Genomic DNA, 24,535 nt, shown 5'->3' with positions numbered 1-24,535 from the left:
ACTGAGACAGGAAAAGAGTAGAATTCTGTTAAGTAACTGTCACATCTGCCTCCTATATACAATCTAAAGTATATTTAAAAGGTGATTAATCCTCTTTATTATAGTAGGAATATCTTCACACAAAGAACCCTTTAAACACTTTGTAAACTGGTTGTTTGAGTGACAGAATTCTCCCTGGGAAATATTTCAACTCAAATGAAATCTGTGCGCGTGTGGTACTTTTATATATGGATGCGTGCATGCGTGTGTCTCTGTGTATGCGTATGTGTTTGTGGGGGGGGGGTTGCATCACAGGAAACAAGCTCCCCATCCTGTAGTTGAATGTGACCCTTTGGCCCCGGATCAAATGCTCCTCCGGGCTGAATACCATGAAGCCTCTGTCCTCTGCACCACGCACTGCTCTGCACTGCACGGACCGTCTTGCAGCTCGCTGGAGGGGAGGAGGGGGTTGGTGGAGAAAAAGGGTACATGGAAGAGAAGAATTGAAGATGGGATGACATATTAACTGGATACAGCACACAGACGAACACACATTGTTGTCCTGAACCACCCAAACACACGACTTGGTGCCCCCGAAATTCTGAAACCAGAGACGGTCATTCTGGCTGTCACGCTTGTACTGCCTGCCCGACTGCTGAGAGATTGAATCGGGGAGAAACTCGCTCCTATTTTTAGTCCCATGCTCAATGGAGGGATGGAAAAGCAAACAGACAGTAGCTGCATGAGAGAGAGAGAGAGAGCGAGAGAGAGAGAGAGAGCAAGCGAGCAAGAGAGTGAGTGAGAGAGAGAGAGAGTGAGAGAGAGAGAGCAAACAAGAGAGAGAGAGAGAGAGAGAGAGAGTAAGAGTGAGAGAGGGAGAGGAAGGAGGAGTGACTTATTTGCGAAGTTCTGCAAGTTTAGATGACTGGCTCATTGCTGTCTGAGGACACATGGCTAAACTAGGCAGAGGGTACAGTTGAGAGGCTTTCTCTCTTTTTTTGTACTCCATACATTCTAGGACAGCCTGACTTTGCACAGTTCACTTCTGCATAAATGCCTCTCTAACTTCTTGAGAGGGCCGAAGCTATAGACGGAGGCTTACAGGAGGATTTCCCCCGCCATGGAATGTTGCAGATTTGCGTACAGGGCTGCAGGAAGTTTTTCTTCCCCCTCACCGGTTCAGAGACTTGGGTCAGGATCCAAAAAGTTTGAGTGCTTCTTGGAATTCCCTCAGGGACTTGGAACGTCACACCAGGAGTACCGTAGGTTTGGTCATGGTTTAAAGGACGAGAGGCTGCCTCCAGCCATTTAAAGACGAATGCATATTATTTGCACCCAATGCTGAACCAGACGAAGGAATTCAGGATGCGACGCTTTGACAAGCTGAAAAAGACATTCCCCTTCCTGGCTCACTTTCACGTATATAGAGTAAGTCTGCTCTCCTGGACAGTCTGCGTAGCTCATGTCCACATAGGGATTCAATGCTGATATGAGTTGGAACTTTGGAATCATGTTAGAATGCATGAATCATGAATCCTGGTGGAGGTCAGTGGTCTGACAGTGTCTCTGTGGATTCTCCAGCTGGACTGAAGCTCTCCTCTGGGAGGTTTGTTGTTACTGCAGCAGGATGTTCGAGACCTGACACAGGACATTGGTTTTTGGCTAGTGTGTGTGTGTGTGTGTCTCCAGTACCACGAGGAATGAGTTCAGCCCAGAAGTATTTCTCAGCGGAGACATCATGTTGTTTCTCTCTATCCCTTCTTCTCAGTCTCATACTCTCTGGTTTTGTGTTTTCTTTCTCCATATTAGTAAATGTAAGCTTGTGACACTTTATGATATATCATGCATTTATTAATTTTTTTCAATGTGTTGCATCACTAAAAAGTAAACAAATAATTAGCCGCCTGTGGAGTAGAAGAAATAAAAGTGTTGAGGACTTAGTACTGGACCTCTTGCCCTTGTTGGATTCCTCAGAGTGCTGCCACAAGTCACGCCTAATGACTGGAACATAGCATTCCCCCTTTCAAACTTACATCGCCACGATGCGCATTCTCAGCTTTACCTAATTATAGGAGAAGTCAAGCGCCACGAGATGCTGCACAACTTAAAACACATGCAAACATTTACCAAAGGAGGCAACTCACAGTTTTTTTGTGATTTGTCAGCCAGTGACAATGCATAATCTTTATTTCTTAACCACCTCTATTAGTGGATATATGACATATGCTGTGCTGCACCTGTCTCGAAAATAGCAACTTGTGCTATATATATATATATATATATATATATATATATATATGTATATATATATATATATATATATACACGTACATCCGTATGTGTATTCCAGTTTAATGGGTTTGCAAATTGGACAGATAAACAAGTGGACAGATAAACACGTGCGCTTCATTTCTGTGTTTTTCACGCTTCAGATATGACACTGTCATGGAAAGAGGCCCAAGAGGAAGCTGACTTGCGTCTTTGGCACCGGCCAGAGAAATAGCACTTGTGTGTTGACAGCCAGGGCAGACCAGAGTTGGTGCGGCACTCTTGGGGATGAGAGGTGTAATAAGTGGAGGTGTATGTCACCTGGAGGAAGGGTATCAGACTTAAAACACTTTCACCGAATAGTGAAAATTAGGAATAGCTTATTTCTAAAACATTATCAGGTATGATCTTTGTTTCAAACTCGTTGCGCAGCGGCCCAATTGAAACATGCCATATGACAGAGGGGCCTTTGGCACAGCTTTGCCCAACCAAGCAGTCTCCTATATCAACTTTCTGAGAGTAGGAGTCGAGCATGATGCAGCAAACTGCAAAATATGGAGCTGGAATCAAAAAACTGCAGCTGTAGTTAGTCCTAAACCCACAGGCACTGCTGGCACTCTGTTTACCCTGGCTCTCCAGTTCATTCAGGCTTTTGCAGGTCAGTATATCGCATTACCTTGGGTTTTTCATTGGGAGGGGCAGACCTTTTTTTACTTTTGCAGTTCACAAACAAGAGGATTTCTGTCCAAGCTAACACCTTTGAATTTTTCTCAGTGTGAAATTTAGCACAAAAAAAAGAAACATGAGGACAAACCCTGCTGCTGCCTCAGAAAGCCAAAGCTGGGTGCACATTTGGACATGGCAGAAAGATGTCAGCCGGCCCACTTTTATGGTTATTGGAATGGTTTTGTATGAGGATACAACCATCTGGCAAAACCATTGGAGACTGAGGCCTCAAAGTCAATTGAGCTCAGTCAGAGCTCGCTACTGAATTCCCTGGAAATACTGGACTCATGGGGACTGAAAAGACACAGTATATGCATGCTATATATTCAGTGCTGAGTGAGTGATCTTGCTTCATATATAAAATAAATATTTATTTTTCAATGCAACATTTTTAGTGGCATATATATTATTTGTTTTCAATCACTGCAGAGTTGAACAATATGCACATCATTGCAGCCTGTTGGTATTCTAGAGTTTACAAACTTTTTAGAACTCGGATCGTACTTTATTGGCTCAACATGAGGTCTGCTTTTCTGTGTGAGGGACACTGGTCACAGTCATTCAGCAATAGGACGTGATTCTGAACCAAGCCCATTAGGACGTTTTAATGCCTGAGAGGAAACCGTGACCCCTGCGACACTTTTCTCTAACCTTTGTAACCTTTCTTTAACCAGCACAGGAAGTTCCCCATTCACAAAGTCTAATTACTTCTTAGTGAGGGGCCCACTGGAGCTCAGAAGATCCACCCGAAAGGTCTCCCTGTCCATCTCTGCACTTAGGGAATGCTTCTTGTGTTTTGAGCTTATTGGTTCGCAGGTTCACTGTTAATGCCATTTAATGGTATAGAGGCACAGTGGTGCAGTATTTTGCACAGTCAGTGAGGTCTTTCCTGTCTGTCTGTAATTTTCATGTTCTCCCTATGTGTTTTTTCGTTTTTCCCAAATGCTCTGGTTTGCCAAATGAAAAAACTTTTCTGGATGATTTAAATGTTCAGGGACATTTCTCACAGTTTTGGGGGTTTCATTTAGAAACAATTAGTCGTTAACAAAACTCATTGAAATATATTCCCGCACGTTCCACAACATTTTGATGTGCATTCAGATTCCATGCTTCTTCTTAGATCCCCTTTTATCTCCTCCATGAGGTCACGCTCGCATCTACTTTGTATTCATTTTTTTTTTATATAGTTTTAATGGGATTTATTTGGAAATGGTTAGCCAAATCATTAACAAAGAGCTAAATTGTTTACGAAATTCATGTTAGCCAAACCTTCTGCATGTTTTGATGTGCTTTTTGTGTCTGTGCTCGCAATGGTGCGGGACGAGTTATGCAGCAAATGAACTGCAAAAACATAATAATAAAATTAAATGGCCGCTGAGGATGGTAATCTTTGTGCCATGCCACTAAGGCATGGCACAAGAATAGTCAATCCTGCTCCACTTTCTCACTCTTAACTATCAATTGGAAACTAACTGTCGAAGCCTTCACACACTGAAAATGTTCTTTACATTGATATATAAATTCTATCTTTGAAAATTTTAATATTTACACACACACAAACATGGTTATGTGTCAATGACAGTCGAGTCTTAATGTGACCCTGCATATTTTTAAGTGAACAGTGATGGATAATATTTTAGTTTGGGGTTTTTACAATGAAGATTGATATTGTATGTATAATGATGTACAACACTGTAGTCACCTTTTGTCTTTGCTTATAGGCACCAGATGTGCAGAAAGCATGCCATGTATCATTTTCACTGTTGCCCCGTGATGCCTCTGCACTATCTACTGCAGCACTACCAAAAATACAACCTTCTTATTCTGGACTGGGTTTATTTATTCTGTTTGCATGTCTTTTTTATAAATTGCTGTTGGGACAGTTATTCCCACAATGACTCTGCTGTGAAATTATATCTGGGGCATTTAAAATAATGGCAGTATGCTTTTTTCTTTTGGGCATTTTGCCTGCGATGTTTTTGTTTTTTAAAGCATTTGGAGTCGACAGACCACATTGTTTGTGTGTTTAAATAAAGGTTCAGGAGTGTATGACGTTTAAGGATCTACGCAGGATACTATAAACAATTGCTGGACCAGCAAAAACAATGCCTCTGAGCTCAGTTTCCTTTCTTTTCCTACCCAAAAGAACACTTTGATTGTTGCTCAGTGACATTTTCTTCAGATGTATCTCACAGGTTTTGTTTCAAACTTTGAGAAAATGGTTGATGCATTATGAACGTGGATGGGGTTTTTCAACAAAATCACTTGTTCTTTGTTTGTTCCTTTCATCAGAAACTGGGCAGTAGCATGCAGTGTGAGGAAGGCACAGAATGGCTGTTGGAGCTGCTGATGGAGGTGCAGTTACAGCAGTACTTCCTGCGGATTCGAGATGATCTGAACGTCACACGGCTGTCCCACTTTGACTATGTCAAGAACGAAGACCTGGAAAAAATCGGCATGGGTCGACCTGGTGAGACATTATTCCCGAGCAGCCACATGAACAAAAAAAAAACTGAGCTATGAGTTGTCTTCAGTTTTTCTCAGAGTGAATGTATCTTATGTTCGGCAGAAATAAAGCTTTACCTTTGAGTTCAATTCATTGGTACTTGATAAAACGTCCATATTAATCTTCCTTTTTAGTGACTAAAAGCCCCCAAGTATGTATATTGATGGCACTGTTTACCTGAAGATGACAGATTGGCAACATCTTCTGTTTCTGTCATTCTTTTTGAAGAAAGGTAATGATTGCAGCATAATTCAAGCTATTTGTGAAAAGCATTTTCTTCATAACTATTGTATTCTTTATGTGTCAGTATGTGACACCAAAGGCTGAAGTAGGTCTTTTGTGTTCGTGATGGCAGTGTGTCATTTGGATCACCCTCGATGCTGCTGGGACAAATCCTCTAACTAATAACCTTTAATATCATTTCGAACTCACGACTGGTAATTAGGTGCAATAGGAGCAGACACCAGAGTACCGGATTGTGTGTTTGTGTGTGTGTGTGTGTGTGTGTGTGTGTGTGTGTGTGTGTGTGTGTGTGTGTGTGTGTGTGTGTGTGTGTGTGTGTGTGTGGTGTGTGTGTGTGTGTGTGTGTGTGTGTGTGTGTGCGTGTGCGTGTGTCTGTGTCTGTGTGCATGAGTGTGGATCATTCCAATAATGTTCTCAACCCAGTTACTGAAGCCCTCGGGGCTTCAGTTATAGAGCTGCTTAAAGACCAATTACACCCACTTCTCCCACTCATTTATTCACTCACATCTCCCTTCATGTCTCTGCTCTCTAGGCTTTTAACTGAGGTTCTTCTTTTTATCTTTTTACTGCTACTGTCTTGTTTTTCTATGTATTATTTAGCTTCTTTTCTTTCAAAGTCAAGTGTTTTTATTCAGTTTGTTCCGCTTTACTTTAATTTCTTCTCAGTCATTGCTCTGTTTAGACGAAAAGTTGATATTCAGTCATTTTAATCAATCAAATCTTTACAATCATGAGGATTCTTCTTGATGGCTCGACATGAACAGAAGCTGAAACTGTAATTCTTCATTGAGTTGATTCACTAACCATTACTGCATCTGTTTCCTGTTTTTTTGTTTTGTTCCTTGGTACAGGGCAGAGACGGCTGTGGGAGGCTGTTAAACGGCGGAAAGCCATGTGCAAGCGCAAGTCCTGGATGAGCAAGGTGACAAACATCGACAGGCACAACACACAAACAGAGATCTCATTTAATATGGTACATGGTATGCTTGGCTTTGTGTCGCCACCGCAGCATCTCTCTGTGTGTAACAGTGTGCACGTAGAAACTATTTTCTCTGGTATCCAGTCTATATTCACAACTAACTGAGTGAATTTTGGTATTATTTATTGATAGCATGAATACAATGATGTTAACAGACATATCTGCTACAGTGCAGCCTTTACATTACTGTATTCAGTAAATGCACCACTTTGGGTTGAAATCAGCATGTAAATGATCATACATAATACAGTTGAAATTACGTTAGTTTGAACTTTGTGAATCATCATCATATTATCACATTTGGGTATTTTGCCATTATAATGGAGTATTTGCTCAGAAGAAACGCCATACCTTGTTCTTCCAGAGAGCTCACTGGGTGGGTAAACATGTTCAGAGGAGGCAGAGAGACACACAACAAGTCACAAGTTGATGTCACACATGCTCAGAGCATGCTGCTTTCACAAAAGGGCTGTTTCACCAAGCATCAGGTCTCCCACAGTTTCTGACTGTTCCTTTTGATAGCGGCTGAAGGATTCCTCACAATGGGGACAAAACTGAAATGTATCTCATGCAGATCTTGACAAAACCACTCAGAGGAACGAACTGTGGTAAAGGGAGACTGAGGAGAAGCTGTCGGTACTCTGTGTGAGTGTGTGTATTTGTTGGCTGTGTGCACTTGTGGGACTGGCATGGTGCTGCTTGCCATCTATAATTACACCTGTCTGTTTCCGCCTCTGGCACCATCCTTGGATAGAGTAATCTGCCTCCTCAGCCTGCTGTCTGTCTGTGTGTCTCTGTGTGTGTGTGTGTGTGTGTGTGTGTGTGTGTGTGTGTGTGTGTGTGTGTGTGTGTGTGTGTGTGTGTGTGTGTGTGTGTGTGTGTGTGTGTGTGTGTGTTCTGTGCCATATTCAGAATCATTTGAATGTCGACTGTCCTATTTGAAACCAACTGACCACACCGTAACCACAGAGAGGTGGCGTTTTTAAAAAGGTCTGCAGCATTATGTCATGTCTGCTCCGGAGTGAATGTGAGACCACATGCCGCTTGCTACTGTTTATATCCAGCCTGTCAAATATGTGTGGCACTGGAGATACACTGACACCTCCTTTTCTCTGATGACACAATTTGTGAATACTGACTGGGTGCAGTTTATGAGCCAAAAACGACACACATCCACTCAAAACTACATGTGATCTGTTATGGCTGTCTGAATGAGGGAAGTAGAGAGTGGGTTATTCTTTTACCAGCCTGCTCATTGGCTGCGTCACCATCTGCAGTTGCTGATGCACAGAAAATACATTCCTATTTTAGTAAACAATCTAATTCAGGGTTTCTAAACAAAGGTTTCCCTTAAAGGCTCATGTGTTCATATTTAAGGGAATGGATCACACACGCACGCACGCACGCACGCACGCACACACACACACACACACACACACACACACACACACACACACACACACACACACACACACACACACACACACACACACACACACACACACACACACACACACACACACACACACATAGAGAAACATTCTGTTCACCTAATCTAATACTGCTCTGTAATGAGCACTTCCTAAACAGCTAAGTAATTCACTCTTTATTGTCTGAAATCAAGTGAAATCTCTCTCTCTGGGGTGTGTGTGTGTGTGTGTGTGTGTGTGTGTGTGTGTGTGTGTGTGTGTGTGTGTGTGTGTGTTTGCCTTCCATTCATTTATTGTGCACACAAGAAAGTCTATAGTGAGGGGAATAGATTCAGCTTATTACCAGTTTTGATAAGAGCTGCACTAAAAAAGTTCATGTTTTTTTGAGTGCAACCCTCGGGTGATAAAAGAAGTTGCATTAACTGTGATTAAATCAGGTCACTGTTGACTTGCAAATGACTGTGAAGCCATATTTAATTCATAGTGGGGCATAGATAACTTATCAACTGGTGCAAATGATGTGTTTTTTTTAATATCTTTCACTAATCTTTTTTGTGATTTCAGATAGAGATCAGATCAATTGAGAGCAGTAACACATTAAAAAATGGTGGAACAGGCCCCATATTTAAAATGTATCTCTTGTATCTTGTAGCAGTAGACTGTTGCATGAGATTTTTAGTGAAGAATTATGTCTCATTCTTGTTTTTTTATGATGTACAAAATGGTTTCTTACTGATAAATGGTCTGGACTGCAGGTAGTGGACTTGTAATAGAGGCTATATGTACATTCACATTTATTTTTTTGTTAAAGAAACTGTCTAGATGGGAGCAAATGTTAATCCAAAGTCTCCTTTACAGCAGATGTATTAGCTGCCCAAGCCATTGGAATTCAACCCCGTAATATCAAAGTTTCTGGTTTTGAATAGGAATATGTGCTTTAGTCTGCCCAATAGGACATCTGAGTTTAATCAAAAAATGTTGTTCTATTCATTTGACCACCATTATTTGATGGTGTATACTGTCGATGACAAGAACATTTCTGTATTTGCAGTTTTGCATTTAAGTGGACTTGTATCACAACTTTCCCTTTTTTAGGGGAAACATTGGTGAACCTTTGCCAGTTTTTTCCCCCATTTGCCACTCTGAAATGTTCATTCGATACACATTGCTTTTTCTGACAACTCAACATAATTGGTTGCAAAATGCTCCACCACCTGTTTTTTGTTACTGTCACTCACTTTTACTCCCTTGTGAGAGTTCAGCCTGCAAAGCCGTATTCCACAGTTTCTCCAATACTGTATTTATTGTTCCAGATTAACTGGACACAGCCCGCTTCATGTTTCATTTCTCTTTTTCGTCTCTAGGTGTTTAGTGGTAAGCGTCCAGATGGAGGAGACTTTCCTCAGCAAGGTCAACCAGCCTCCTCATTTCGCAAACTGTCTCCTACGCCTCCCCTGGGTCTGGGGGAAGGAGTCCAAGCCACGCAGCCCAGTGGCAGTGCTCCCCCCGATGGGCAGCAGCAGGCTCTAACCTGCCTCATCCCAGAGAAGGACCTGACCCTGTTCGAGAAGCTTGGCGACGGCTCCTTTGGCGTTGTGAAGAGAGGGGAGTGGCTGACACCTGCAGGAAAGGTGGTGAGAAATCATCTGCCTCTCATTCAGAATTTTATAAACACTTTAAAAACAACTTGAGCATTGTCACACTCCTTTAACATTACCAGCTAAAAAGAAATTAAGCTTGGCAATACCGATGTAGATAAAGGATTTTTTTCCTCTCATTCCCCAGTTGAATGTTGCCGTGAAGTGTTTAAAGACAGACGTACTCAGCCAGCCCGACGCTCTGGAGGACTTCATCTGTGAGGTCAACGCTATGCACTCCTTGGACCACCAGAACCTCATTCGACTCTACGGTGTGGTGCTCACACACCCAATGAAGATGGTAGTGTACGCACAGACATGCACGCACAGAGATAGATTAATGCCAGCACACACACAGTCAGTTGCTGACTTGTGTTGTCGTGAACACGACCATACACCAAATAAAGGACACTTTAGGGTTTTGGGATTTTGCTCATTCAAACTTACATATAGCTTTTAGTTGTTCATGCCACATTCACATTTTCTGTTTCCTCCACATGTTCTTCACTCCGACTTCTTTCACATTTCTTTTGATCCTTGTGCTACTCCTCCCTTTTCTTCACCCACTTTGTTTTTCTCCCTTTCTATACTCTATAGGTGACTGAATTGGCTCCTCTGGGATCTCTGCTGGAGCGCTTGCGGTGCGTCCGTCCACAGGGTCCCGTGCTGATCCACACTCTGTGTCAGTATGCTGTGCAGGTGGCTTGTGGCATGGCCTACTTAGAACAGAGGAGGTTCATCCACAGGGACCTAGCAGCCAGGTAGGAAGACTGGGAGCTTTGGCAGCTATTTAAAGGTCAAGGTCTATTTTCAAATATGCTGTATTGTTCAGATATAGGAATTGTTTTACCACCGTCGTGAATTATTTATATCGCTTTTCCTCCTCCACCCAGACATTTGCAAGCCATTACTGAGAGACTTGGCCCATATGTAAAATGACTCAGTGGTTGGCTGGCTCGACTGGGTGGCCCCCGGTTCTTGGTCCAGCCCAAATTAGTCACTTTCACTAAAAAGTTTAACAACATGCTAATGGTTGAAAGAGAAATCTCAGTGGATTAGTCACTTCCCCAGTTAAAGTGATGCTAAAATTGCAATGACTACATATATCTGTCACAGTGTTCAAGCTATTAAGTCTTCTCAAAATATTCGGGAGCTTTTGAGCTCTGCAAATAATACTACCTAACGGATGTTGCAAAAGTCATGGGATGTCGGGCTGCAATCAGAGTGAGACAGACTATTTACATCACTTTCAATGGAAAACATAATAATTGAACACACATTCATATTTATCCTATTAATACATTTTACATTATGGTTTTACGATGAAGTGCGTTGACTCCTGATAATTAAAACAAATCGGACTTCTCAAAAACGTTCCTCCTTTTCTTATATAAACCTTCATTAGTAAACAATCACAATTCTTTATAGAATTCAGGAAAATACAAACATCATTTAAATCATTTAAATTCTTGCTGATGGATGGTGATATTATTTACTGTTTACACCACTGTGTGCAACTAATAACGCAAAAAAAGAAAATCGAAGGAAAAATATTAGCAAAATTGTGATGACTCTACGTTAGTATTGAATAAATTCCATGCGAGCATTAAACACAGAGTCCTTTCTCTCCAGGAACATCCTGCTGGCGTCTGCCCACAGAGTGAAGATAGGCGACTTTGGCCTGATGAGGGCGCTGCCCAACAACCATGAGCACTATGTCATGCAGGAGCATCGGAAGGTTCCCTTTGCATGGTGGGTGAACTGCACAAGCAATACAAGAACTTAAGCTGTTCTTGGAGCTAATCCAGGGATAGTTATTTTTGAGATCAAGATAGGAATGTAGTTTATTTTACAGCAGAAAGGTCAAATCTTCTGTTTCTGATCGTAAAACCCAGGTTGCTCATCTTGTTTGGCTTCTTTTGTCGACGTGTTTTATGTTAGTGATGTACAAAGTTAGAAATACTCCTTGCTTCTATTACTTGCTTATAATTTCACTCCCACACTATTTAAACTCACCTATGTAATCAAGTAGCTACATTTATTGTCTTATCAATTCATTCCATCCCCCTAATTTATCTTTGGCCAAAATAGGTTATGGATATTTTCTTCATAGACTTGTTGTTGTGTTGTAGGTGTGCTCCAGAGAGTCTGAAGACAAGAACGTTCTCCCATGCTACAGACACATGGATGTTTGGAGTCACTCTTTGGGAGATGTTTACACACGGACAAGAGCCTTGGCTGGGCCTCAATGGCAGCCAGGTAAACACAAAAAGCAAAGAAATGCAAACGTGAATGTCTAGAAAGATAACTACTCACACATATGTTGATATTGGTTAACATGTTCTTATTTGTTTTTCCTTTTCCCCCTCTGTCATTGAATTAACACTTAGATCCTCCATAAGATCGATAAGGAGGGGGAACGTCTCCCTAAGCCAGAGGACTGCCCACAAGATATCTATAATGTCATGTTGCAGTGTTGGGCTCAGAAATCAGATGACAGACCAACTTTTATCGCCCTCCGTGAGTTCCTGCTTGAGGTAAGGGGGTTGTCATCATTGGAAAAGCCATCAACGTGAGACTGTGTTATATAAAAAGGAATTATGAGCCAAACACTGTTAGTGGTTTACTTGCCACCTATTGTGCACAAAAACAGGTGTGCGCTCAACTGTCATTCAATATACGGACTTTTAGCTCCACCTGCTGGATTTTGCTGTTCTTACATTATTTCTCTTAACTTTGCTTGTTTCAGACCATGCCCACAGACATGTGTGCCCTGCAGGACTTTAATGAGGCCGATAAACTCCAGATCCAGCTCAACGATGTCATCACCATCATAGAGGGGAGGTGGGTTTTCAATTACATTCGGACTGAATTTGTTCACTTTTGTGCATTTTACTAAATTAACTTACTTCCTCATCTCCCTATTGATTAATATGGTTAAAAGTTGTTCTAACTCCAGTTCATCCTACAGTCCCAACACAGTAATTACTGACTCCATATTGCTCATTAGTGTAGGTCACCCCCCCAAATATTAGATAAGCTGTGACTGCCTCATGTGATTAGGACTCAAGTAGGCATGGGTAGTCACAAAACAATCAACGCTGCAAGGCTCATGTCAACTATAAAACTGCAATAAGATTTCTAATAAAACAAATACATTTTCTGGCATTTGTTCGTCTCTGAGTCTCTGATTTCAAAGTGTTGTATGTCCTCATTGTACTCAATAGCTTAACTTTTTTCAGGGCGGAGAATTACTGGTGGCGAGGTCAAAACAAGCGCACCCTTAAAGTTGGACAGTTCCCCAGGAATGTGGTGACCTCGGTCGCGGGGCTGTCGGCACACGACATCAGCCGGCCGCTCAAAAACAGCTTCATCCATACAGGACATGGAGACAGTAACCCTCATCGCTGCTGGGGCTTCCCAGACAGGATTGATGAGTAAGTGATTAATTTATTTATTCAGCTGAATATATGACAACAAAATAAAGAATACGTTCAGACTGATCAACATAGTCTTTCATATTGTTATCGATAGTCTGATCCATGTTTGTTGAATTGGAGCATTAATAAACACTCACCAATAGATGGCAGTAGCATGTTGTATTTCAAAGGTCCTGCACTTTTTTTTTTTTCTCCACACAGCCTTGGTATTACATCCAGTGTGACATTTACTGCAATTAGGTGTATCCCTTCCTTCCTTCCAGTTTGTACCTTGGGAATCCCATGGACCCTCCTGATGTTTTGGGTGTAGACCTCAATGCTGCTCGGCCCACACAGCTGCCAGGACGAGCTAAAAGTGAGTAGAAGAAAGTTGTCCATAGAAACTTGAACCACTCGTCCAAACTCACAGCTACATAGTGAATCTTTGCTGGAACAGCCAGCGACAGAGAATGAATTATGTCTTATGCCAAAAAACCTACACTAAAAGTCAAATCACATTTGACACACGATGGCAGCAAGTTCGTTTTTCTCTATATTTCTTTGCATTCATGTTAGGGATTTTGCTTTCAAATTCAAAGTCTTGGTCATGCACATCTTACCACGAAAATGACCAGCTTGCTTCTCTCTAATTCTAACAAAGCTTTTGTTCTTGCGATCTGACATTTGCTTGTTTCCCTTTTCTTTTGCTGCTGTGATTTTTTTTCCGCTCCTTTTTGTTTCTTCAATTGGTCCGGTGGTATTCGATTTTTATTTTTCCAGAGGAGCCTCCTCCCCGCCCTCCTCAGCCAGCAGTGTTAATCAAGAGTAAGTCTGGTTTCTCTCAGCAGCTTCCCACCCATTGCTCCTGCCATCTCTGTTCCCTCCTAGCTCCACTTCTCAAAGGTACATCACATAGTTTTGCATCTCTGTCTTTGGCCTGACTTTGCTGTGATCCTGTCACTGTGTCTCCATCTCACCACCACAACGTCCCTCTAACAAGGTGTGCAGTGTCCTTGCAGTGCACTGTAAGACTAACCTCACATCTGGGATCTTTTTAAGGAGCAGAGTGTGTCTTTGTGGTTTTATTGTGGTGTTGTTACTCTTATTCATTACTAATGGAGTAATGAATTCTGTGTATTTTACTCACAGAACCTTGCTACGATCCAGTAAATGAGGAAGAAGATGTAACGTCTGCCGGACTAAAACGATTGTCACTCCGGAAAACTGGTTCAGTCAAAGGCCTCAAGCTTAAACCCGCAGCGTGGGTTTCTGCCACAAAACAGGGGAATAACAGGACTTCAGGCTCAGGCCACCACCTCAACAGTGAAGTGTCCCTCATTGACTTTGGGGAGGAGTTTGCCCCATCCACACCCTCACCTTCCCCTGTGGTGGGAATTCAGATCCCTACATTAGCAAAGCTTGCTTTGGAAGCAGAGAACATCATGGATAGGACTCCACCTCAAAGTCCATCGAGATCGTTGCCTCGGCCTCTTCACCCCACACCAGTAGTAGACTGGGATGCACGGCCATTACCCCCACCTCCAGCCTACGACGACGTAGCACAAGATGAAGACGATATGGAGGTATGGTAAAGTACTTTTCACAATATACTAGTGTTATTATTGCTTGTCACTCACATTTCAAGTGTTTTGATCAAATAAATTTGATCTTATTTCTCAACAAAGGTGAGCTCGATCAACAGCTCTGAGCAGCAGCACGACGGTGAGCAGAGTGATATTTGTTATCCAGATGAGGCTCCTGCTTCAGGACAGAAGGTGGAGGGTGACACTCAGGTCTCCAGAAGTACAGACAGAGCAGGTCTGGAGGACAACCTCTTTCTCCCCAGCAAGCAGAGCTCCAGTTTGTCCACCTCTTTTTCACAGTCTGCTGAGATCTTTCAAGAACTCCAGCAGGAGTGCATGAGGAGGCTCAATGTACCTACAGCAAGTGCTCATCAGTTCCAGATTTCAGCCTCGTGTCCCCAGACTCCACTAAACCCCCAGTCCCTGGAAGGACAACAGCAGAGTGCCCTCTCCTCCAATGAGGACAAGCCACAGATCCCCCCACGTGTTCCCATCCCACCTCGTCCCATAAAAAGGGGTGACTACACATCTGCGCGCTGGTCAAGAGACCTCTCCATTTCTCCAATGCCAACTGACAACTCAGAGGACATTTCAGGGTCATGCCAGGACAACCCTCCTCAGATCCCCCCAAGAGACCCCTTGTCTCAGCCTGGCTCAAGAACTCCAAGCCCCATGGGTCTGGTTGTGGGCTCCCCCCAGCAGAGGATCTACTCTGTCAGCCCCGGCAACATGCAGGCCTCACTTGCCTCCTGCCCCTCTGCACACACCTACAGCTCCTACCTCTCCACCTCTCCAGGTAAACTTATGCCTACTACACACAGCTTCGCCTCAGATCCTAAATATGCTGCACCCAAAGTGATCCAGGCACAGGGAAAAGACACTGCCAGCAAAGGCCCGTGCATCCTGCCTATCGTCCGCGAGGGGCGCAAAGTCAGTAACACACACTATTACCTTTTACCAGAAAGGCCGCCATACCTTGATCGATTTGACCGCTTCTTTAGGGAGGCAGAAAGCCTTCCCAGTGGCGACATGGAGGACAAGCATGTGCGGCATGCGAACACAGCCACCGTCAGACCCATGGTGGTCAGCGCACAGACAGTACAGGGACACGCTCATGGGCAGGGGATCATCCAGCCGGGCGAGCTGAAGGCTAATTTCTCCTCCAACAATAACAGCAGCCTGAGTGGACCACGGTCAGGGATGAAGACATCAGTTAGTCTCCCTCGTGTCTGCTCGGATGGGCTGACAGCACCTGCGGTCACAACGTCTTGTACTGGGACAGACGGAGGAGGAAACTCAGCTGACAGGGTCAAAATGGTAAGGCCTGTGATATTTGGACAATGCACCTAAAAGCATTTATTATATGAGATTAAAAGTATTACTTAATGAACCTAAAAATACAGTGTGAGTCTTTCCATTGTGAATATTAAACTCAATACCTGTTAAATATGTAGATGACCTTTGGTTCTTAATAATATTACCAGGATTACTTTCAATCAGCCATGGACGGCTGACCTTAACCACACAGTCATTTGTTCTTGATCCTCTGTAATTAGTGTGTAGTAATATGACTCAATTCTTATGCGGTTAAATTGCATGAAAGCACTGAAATACCAGCGCTGTGTCAGAAGGATTCAATGTTCCTCGTCTACAAAGATATCATTACCTTCAGTGTGAGTTCAACAGCTGTGTTGTATTCAGTGTTGGGGTAAACATGTTATAATGGTACTCTGGTTGTCTGTGGGAAAAAGTGACTCTTCTTTTTAACTGTTCTGGTCTGTTGAAAATGAACAAATATTCTTACAGTTCAGACTCTGGTCATTATGAGAAACAAAGTTTGTGTAAAAGCACAATTCTCTGGAGCCGAGATTACAAAAGCCAATAATAATGGCAAATTACATTTTAATATTTTCACTTATCTCATACTTTTCTTAAAACATACCAATCCAAACATGCGGGAACACAAGGTCACTTATTTCTTTTTCACTTCTTTCTCATCATTTCTTCACTTCTTCATTATTTCTTTCTTTTCCTTATTTTTTTTTTGGCTTGTTCTTCCTCATTTTCTTGCTTCTTTGCCTCCCTTTTTCCTCTTATTGGCTTCTTCTATGATTCCTATTGTTTTTCTTTCTTTTTCCTTGTATTACTTTCTTCTTCTTTTAATTTTTAGAAAAAAATTATCATATTAGGTATATGAAATTTGATTTGAAAAGACCCGTAACGATAGTTTGATTTAGCTTCTTGGACGAAGCCAATCGATTGTGACACTGACTAAGCCTGACGGAACCTGAGTCAGAGACAGCGAAGGCGCTGCATCGATCAGCCGTTTGACATTTGATGTAGATACTGAGATCTTTGGCTACACACTTGAGTAGTGCAGCGATGGTTTTACATATGAGCTGCAGTGCAGAGGAGATCGATGCCACACAGGCTGGAGTGGCTCCACTGTGGGTGTAAAAACCTCCAGAGGTTTTTGACGTTGTATGTTGTTGATACAGAGTTCAAAATTAGTCATTATGTTACGGTGCGCCCCCCCTCATTTACAGAAAAGCTGCTACGCTGTTATCTTGTTCTTATCAGACGTTGCTCGAGGTGAGTTTGGCTAAAGTAATTAATGAAGTGATATGGAAGTGACACGTGAATCTCAATATAATTCACTATCAGCCTTCAGGTAAAGCTGAATGCAAGACAGTCATCAGTCTACAAAACAATGCCGATGGGTACAAGGAAAGATGTGTTCCTGGTACTTTACACTCAATACATTCTTAAAAGTGTCTTCAGTAACATAAGTTATATAAGTAATGATTGAACCACCACATGCACTCGCAGGTTAAATATGCCTCACAAAGTAAAAATTCCTACTTTTATGAATGTGTTTCTTTTAAACAAATATGTGTATTTCCACTTAAATGAATGATTTGAGTATTGTGAAAACAATATTATAATAAATTGTGTTGTTTTTGTGTGTTTCAGGTGCAAGAGGCTGTTCACGGTGTGACCATAGAGGAGTGCCAAGCTGCTCTTCAGAACCACAACTGGAATGTGCAGAAAGCTGTACACTATCTAAAGGTGGGAGCATTTTTAACAACACTGTGGAAAGCCTTTTAAACTGCAGCCGCTTGAAGAAAACTACATCTGTTGTTCACATCACACCTGTATGACGTATGGAGACACAGAACGGATGCAAGCTAGTAAAAGGTGGTCAGACAGGTTCAATAATTTTGTGACATCATGTAAATTGAAAGGAAAACTTGATAAAGATTTTCCTTTGTATCATTTGGTAAATCATTTAGTCTATTTCATTCTCTGCTATTTGATTTCTTCCAGAAAATATACTGAAGAACCCAGACAATATTGTCCTTCATTTTTTTGTACAGCTCTGCTTTTGAACATTCATTATTTCTGACTGCTTTTTAGCATGTTTGTGAGCGCTGTCATCTTTCAGTACACGATACACAGGAATAGCACGCTTTAAGGTTTCGCAAAGTAACATTATCTTTGTTACAGTCCATCAAAATAACGATCCCATGAATGTGACCATTATGTGGCTTACTTACAACGATTACCAAAAGAGGAGCATATTTCTCAGTTGTAAACACTGATGTGCTGTAAAAGGATCCTCAGAGATCCAGTTCAGTATGTCTCAGGTCGGTCCTCAAGTTGTTTTCTCTAATAACCTCATTTGAGCAGCCTGTAATGGCAAGCAGGTAGTCATTTAAAGTTGCTGAATGTAATCTTTACTTTATAGGTTCATATCAGGATATGATAAGAGAACTTTGGAGATCTGTAAGGGTAAATAGGACATTGCGGCTGCAGAGGTATAAACAACAAAAGCTTATGGACACTGTGTTGTCTACAGTAGTCTTGAATGCCCCCTTAACAAGCTGTGCCTGGGCCCACTGACGCAGGATGGAGAATGTGTTTGGACGACAGTGGGCACAAGGGAACACTTGAGTGCTCCTTGATAGTGGAGGCAAAGTCTATAAGATAAAGAAAAAGGCAATCCAGGCATCGCAAATGCAATATAAGTAACAGATGTGATTTGGACCAAGATGCCGAGTTTGTTTGAAGATGGTACTCCAGTCAGAGGCACATTAAAGTGCAATAAAGATGAAGTCTGTGTTTCTTTTCGATAAAAGCATGGCCATTTGACCTTTTGACATTAAGCCACGTTATCACTCCTCCCTTGCTTCACGTGGCCTTCTGGGTACAGAGGTTTGATCTTAGCCATCCTTTCTCTGTGCAGGTGGAGCAGTTGTTCTGTTTGGGCCTGAGGAACCGCTCAGAGTGTCTCAAGCTGCTGGAGATGTGTGACTGGAATCTGGAGGTGGCCAGCACTCAGATGTTAGATAACTATGGATCCACCACCAGACAGAGGTACTTCTGCTTCTGGTTTATAACTTGCAGTATATTTTCACTCACTTTAATTTTTTTTTTAAACCCCTGTGGCTTTTCACTGAACTCAGTCCCATCTGATCTTATCCCTCATTTGAGACCAGGCTTATGACATCTGTTTTTGCAGAATATACCATTAAATTCTGCTTCCCAGAGGAGCTGCTGTAGATACTTCCCTCTCAAAATGTATTGTTACATAGACAGGCAGCAGTATGATGCAACCAGACAGCTGTTAATGAGGCCGGAACTTATATTTAGCTCTCACAGTGGGAAAGTTTTCTGTACTGTTTTTCTCTTCTATTGAGAAAATGTATAGAATGGAAGTGTGTAAATGCACCGCATAGGTCTCTTCAAACATCTGCAGCATGCAGGAGTGGTTTCATACAAACAGGATGAGGTATTGGCATATTAACAGACTTTTAAATAGACCTGCCACATCAGGTCAAAGTGACACTTAATTGCATTGACATCAAAGTAATGTTATACACACTAATTCATGTTTTGTGTCCTTTCTAACTCAGAAATGGTCACTTCTGTGGTCAGACTGTTTTATATGATAGACATATTTTAATATTGCTTTTGCTTCTACATTTTTTCAAACACTTTTTCCAAAAATGCATTTCCAAACCCGCATACTGACAAAGCACTCAAACATGACAGCTCTCAATCAAAATAGCAAATATTTGATGTTGTTCAGTGAAGAGATGTCTCCAAAGAAAGCTTTATTTATGTAAAATACCAATAGCAGCATTCCATGGCTCTGTGGATATGCAGCCGCAGGCCAACTGCTTTGGAGGTTAAGAGCATATAATAGGACAGCGCTCTCCATAAAAATGTAAAACATCCACCATAAATATTTTAAAAGAAATGACTTATGGAACTCATGAAGCAATACTTGTTTTTTGGAGGTCAATATCTCAGAAACTAAAGAAGACAAACATTTTGCACACATGCTGTCGAGTTTATTGAGATAAATTGTAAAGAAGATCTAAGTTGGGCACGCTAAAAATGTCTGATGTCTATTGAGTTGACGTGGAATGACCCGTGTTATTAACGTCTGCAGGGTGAAGAGGCACATGACATGCAATCAGATGTTGATAGTGTGGTGTTTTATTTATCTTTCGCTGCAATACCATAAAAATGTTGTTGGAGAGAAAGTGAATACTACAAACTGATTCATGTTTTGACTCCTCATGCCGGGTAAACCACTTCTGTTCCAAAGAAGTACTCCGAGAATACGAAGTCTCCTCTGATACGCGCAGTGTTAAATTGGGTTATTTTTTTTCAATAGTCTGCTGTCTTTTACATGTGCGTGGATAAAGTTTAACTGCAAGTATTTGTGCTTCATGGTGCCGCACTCTTTCTTCAGATTGCTGCACGGATATAATGAAATGAAGGGGAGATGTTTTGCGGGGCGAAAAGTAGCTGAGGAAAACAAGAATTAATTGCTTTTTGCTGTTGTGTTGACCTCCTGCTTCAAAAACTATAACCATTTTCATTTGTGCAGTTTTGAGACACCTGCTGGCCAAAGAATGATAAATAAAGATGTTCATGTACTCTGTCATCTGAATTCTGTGTTTCCCCCTAAAGTGGCAGCAGCTCCTCAAACACAAGTGGCTGTGAGATTTGTATTCTGCACACATTATTAAAGAAAATACAATTCACCTCGTACAAAAGAAACTCCCTTCTGTGTGCCCCGTTCTGCTCAGATTTACCCTGCACTTGGCACAAAGAAACAATTGCTTCTGCCTCTAGTATAGTATATGTATAAAAACCACCACATTTTTTACTTGAAGTGAATTTCAAGGAAACTTCCTCACTCAGTCAGTCCATTTGAGTTGTTTGTCCCAGTATAGAGATACAGAGGGGTGATAGAGCTGTCACTTATCTATATCTATCTATCTATCTATCTATCTATCTATCTATCTATCTATCTATCTATCTATCTATCTATCTATCTATCTATCTATCTATCTATCTATCTATCTATCTATCTATCTATCTATCTATCTATCTATCTATCTATCTATCTATCTATCTATCTATCTATCTATCCATGCAGTCAGGAGATTTCAGCATTTCATTGCACAATTTTCCCAATTTAACCTAAATCTTCTTTATATTTACAGATGGTGACAGAAATCTCACGTTGCTGAGAACTGATTGAAACCTCATCCTTGGTAAGACCTCATCAGAGGAGAGGGATCTTCTCCTGACCCACTCCGTTTGGCACTTCAGTCACACCTCCAATCTCAAGACTGGAAGACGAGAATAAAGCACAACATACTGAACCCAATCGGCGCATCAGTGAGGCGTGAATGGAAAAACAAACAGAAAAGACTTCAGACCATATTTTTGCCTTCGGCCTGGAAGTTATGTGATTGTTGCACTTACTAAGAAACTGTATACCGCTGTCCACCGTTCAAGCAAAAAAAAAAATGGCTGTACATTGTGTCGCCCTGGCAAATAGCTGCAATGTCACAGACTCTGAGTATCACTGCCACAAATTAAAGTTGACCAACTGCGGCGCGAGACACTTAAAGCGCCACTCTTGTGACGGCGTTAACACGCTTGTGTGAAAGTGATTCTGAAAAGGCCAAAAAAAAAAGCCCAAAACAATGACGAGCACAATATATACAGAAGCACTTTCTCACAATGTCCACACTCTGCCACACTGAACAATGTCGTATCGTATCACTACAAACGCATAGAGTTTACCGAACCAACACTGAACTGAAATACTGAACAGATGACGCACTGTTTAAAGGTCAACCTCCTGTAGTTGCAGCTGCAGTGCCACTTTCACGCAGGTATCAAGGAAAAACTCCCCACAGACTCACTCAAGCACAATAAGAAAAATCAACAGACTGCCATGCCATCACTGTGCAGGGACTCACTTTAACTAATAAGGTGGCCAGAGATATGATGATGAAGACTGTTTGCTAATGAAAGGAGAAAGATGGCACTGTGCAGAGAGGAAACTGCTGCTACTGCAAAATGATTAAAGGAAGGAGGTTTAATTTATATTCAAACAGTGTCCACTCTTTATCAAGAGGCATATACACACTTCTAGGAAATGCTTTAAACATTAGTGAAACATTTAATATGTTTTGAATCTTCAGTGACAGAAAACCACGACACCTTTCACAGCATGTTTTAACCTGAGTCTTCTCCTGAAATACTCATCTGTGATTTATTCCTACATGTGGCTATATCGAGAAAAAAAAAGGGTTACCCAATCGGTGGAAACTTCATCTACCCTACATATAAAACCTTCACTCATTTCTTCCCTTTAAGCACTTTGCCCTCACAGAAGTCCAGCAGATCAGCTGAAAACTCCTGCCACTGTGCTTTTTCCTGCATACACTCACACTACGTTGGCAGCTAATAACAGCAGCGTTGTGAAATTCACCCCAAGGCACAGATCCCATCTCATAATCATCACTTCGAATCAGAACTGCACATTTTTGGTCAGCAGCTTTCGGGGCAATATTTTTTTTAAACTTGAGGGGCGCTTTGGCTCTGGACGACCTCACTGTTGGACGTGACACTCGATTTTTGGAGAATTAGCGGTCACCTTGGAAGACAGTCAGCAAACAGAACACTTATTCTTGATTCTCATTTCGGTGAGTAAAGGGTGAAAACTGCTCTGTGTAGTTTGACTTCTGAAATTTTAATGTGATAAAGGAAATGTTGAAAAAAAACCCTCCAAAACATTACAGACCTTTTTTAGTTGAAAAAAAAAAATAGGGGAGAAAAAAACATTTTTGCCAACTGGTACCCGTCTGTTTAAGGTTTAAGTGACGTGGAAAATGTGTGCCCTGTCTGAACTCCAAACTAACCCATATGTCCACAATCCCCTATCCAGTGTGTGACTTGTTTGAGCACAATCTTGGCAGAAACTTCAAATAGCCTCTGAGAAATTGGTCCTGCAGAGGACCAACAAGCAGGCCAAATTGAGAGGCGAAAAAGCTACAAATATTTTTGAGAATATATTTATGAAAGATGTACAGGACTGATATTGGAAGACATCTTCCAGTAAAAGCTTTTTTCCGTGTGCAATAGGGCTGCTGGAAATCTATCACCTCTCATTTTGTCCATCTCCTCAGTGCCATCTAGTCTTGTAAGTGGAGATCTCAAGATTTCATTTGTTTGGATCTGTCCCTGTATTGAAAAGCAAAGGAAACACTGTCTTTGTAAAAACAAACAAACAAAAAAAAGTTGCAAGTCGGTTACCCCTTCCCAGAGTAATTTGACCTGAAGCGCTGGTTCGAGGTGGGTTTTGCTACTTTTCCTTCATTGTGGTGGGATGTGGTGAAGCTGACTGAACGCAGTGAGGTATCTCCTCCATCCCTCCATATGTTGTACGTCTTCATACCAAGCTGCTGTAGTTGTATTAGAAGGACTGAAGTGAAACTTGTGGTGTTTTGATCCACCCAAAGCAACATTGTCCAGTTGTGGTGTTCAAACTGTGTTTGTCAGGACGATTTCTGCACAAACATTTGCTACTTAAAAGTCATTTATTTGTATTTGTATTTTTTTTTTGCTGTTTTCTCCTTCAACTTGCCATTTCTTCCTCATTTCTGTGTACTTGCTTCCCAGAATGTGTTTCGTTATAAACGCCTACTGTACAGTTGGGTTTCATTGTTCTCCTCCTGGGTTGATGGAAATGAAGTTCATGCTGCCGAATTTATTAATGTATTTTTTATTAAAGAGTTAATTATTTTTTAACTTGCTGTCTCCCATGTTTCTTTTTTTCTGCACTCTAAACACCAGTCAGATGCATAATGTCAAAATGATGAAAATAGTCAAGTGCAACGATAATTACTTTTATGAACATTTGATATTTAGGAGAATCAATATGAGGGATTCAGCATGGATTAAGAAGATTGAAGTTCACTTCTGTTCCACAAACATCCAAGACAGTTTTGGGCATTGTTTGCCCCGCAAGCATTTTCCCCAAATAGCCTGAATGATGCCAATGACACGCTCTGAGTCCATTTTAAATGACCAGATTTTTTTTATATTATTATACTTTTGAATAGTTTGAACTTGTGGGCATACCACTATTCTTGTTCACTGTGCTGGCTTGGAGAGCAAAAATGTTGGCCCATAGTGAACAAAGAGACAATCTGCTGAGCTGTACAGGAGGTACTTAATTACTGAAGTTAATGTGTAAATGTACTGAACAAAAATATAAACAACACTTGCTTTTGCTCCCATTTTTCATGAGCTGAACTCAAAGATCTAAAACATTTTCTATATACACAAAATACCTATTTCTCTCAAATATTGTTCGCCAATATGTCTAAATCTGCATTAGTGAGCACTTCCCCCTATCTGAGATAATCCATCCCATCTCACAGATGT

At 41.5% G+C, this 24,535-nt stretch overlaps 1 protein-coding gene across 2 annotated transcripts; it reads left to right on the top strand.

Annotated features, from left to right (window-relative positions):
- Positions 1 to 1,022: 1,022 nt before the first annotated feature.
- LOC308135320 (activated CDC42 kinase 1-like) lies at positions 1,023 to 23,844 on the top strand. 2 transcript variants are annotated; one of them, XM_080503235.1, is made up of 18 exons: positions 1,023 to 1,407; positions 5,266 to 5,443; positions 6,574 to 6,644; positions 9,496 to 9,765; positions 9,917 to 10,069; positions 10,366 to 10,529; positions 11,401 to 11,520; positions 11,901 to 12,027; positions 12,159 to 12,305; positions 12,518 to 12,612; positions 13,011 to 13,205; positions 13,472 to 13,563; positions 13,968 to 14,012; positions 14,337 to 14,770; positions 14,873 to 16,087; positions 17,744 to 17,839; positions 19,017 to 19,147; positions 21,295 to 23,844. In XM_080503235.1, the coding sequence occupies exons 1-18, from the start codon at positions 1,318 to 1,320 to the stop codon at positions 21,299 to 21,301; spliced, it is 3,630 nt and encodes a 1,209-aa protein (XP_080359361.1). In that variant the 5' UTR covers positions 1,023 to 1,317; the 3' UTR covers positions 21,302 to 23,844. The 2 variants fall into 2 exon arrangements, with proteins under 2 accessions (XP_080359361.1, XP_080359362.1); XM_080503236.1 differs by lacking the exon at positions 13,968 to 14,012.
- Positions 23,845 to 24,535: the final 691 nt, after the last annotated feature.

The sequence above is a fragment of the Blennius ocellaris genome, assembly GCF_963422515.1.
Source record: "Blennius ocellaris genome assembly, chromosome: 10".
NCBI lineage: Eukaryota > Metazoa > Chordata > Actinopteri > Blenniiformes > Blenniidae > Blennius > Blennius ocellaris.
The sequence above is the reverse complement of the archived record's forward strand: the minus strand, read 5'-3'. Positions and strand labels throughout refer to the sequence as shown.

What these genes read in the sequence shown, in the direction of transcription:
- LOC308135320 (XM_080503235.1), top strand. Translation starts at nt 1,318, where the DNA reads ATGCTGAACCAGACGAAGGAATTCAGGATGCGACGCTTTGACAAGCTG. An exon ending in TCCGTGAGTTCCTGCTTGAG is followed by an intron (nt 12,306 to 12,517) that starts GTAAGGGGGTTG and finishes TGCTTGTTTCAG; the next exon opens with ACCATGCCCACAGACATGTG. An exon ending in ATCACCATCATAGAGGGGAG is followed by an intron (nt 12,613 to 13,010) that starts GTGGGTTTTCAA and finishes AACTTTTTTCAG; the next exon opens with GGCGGAGAATTACTGGTGGC.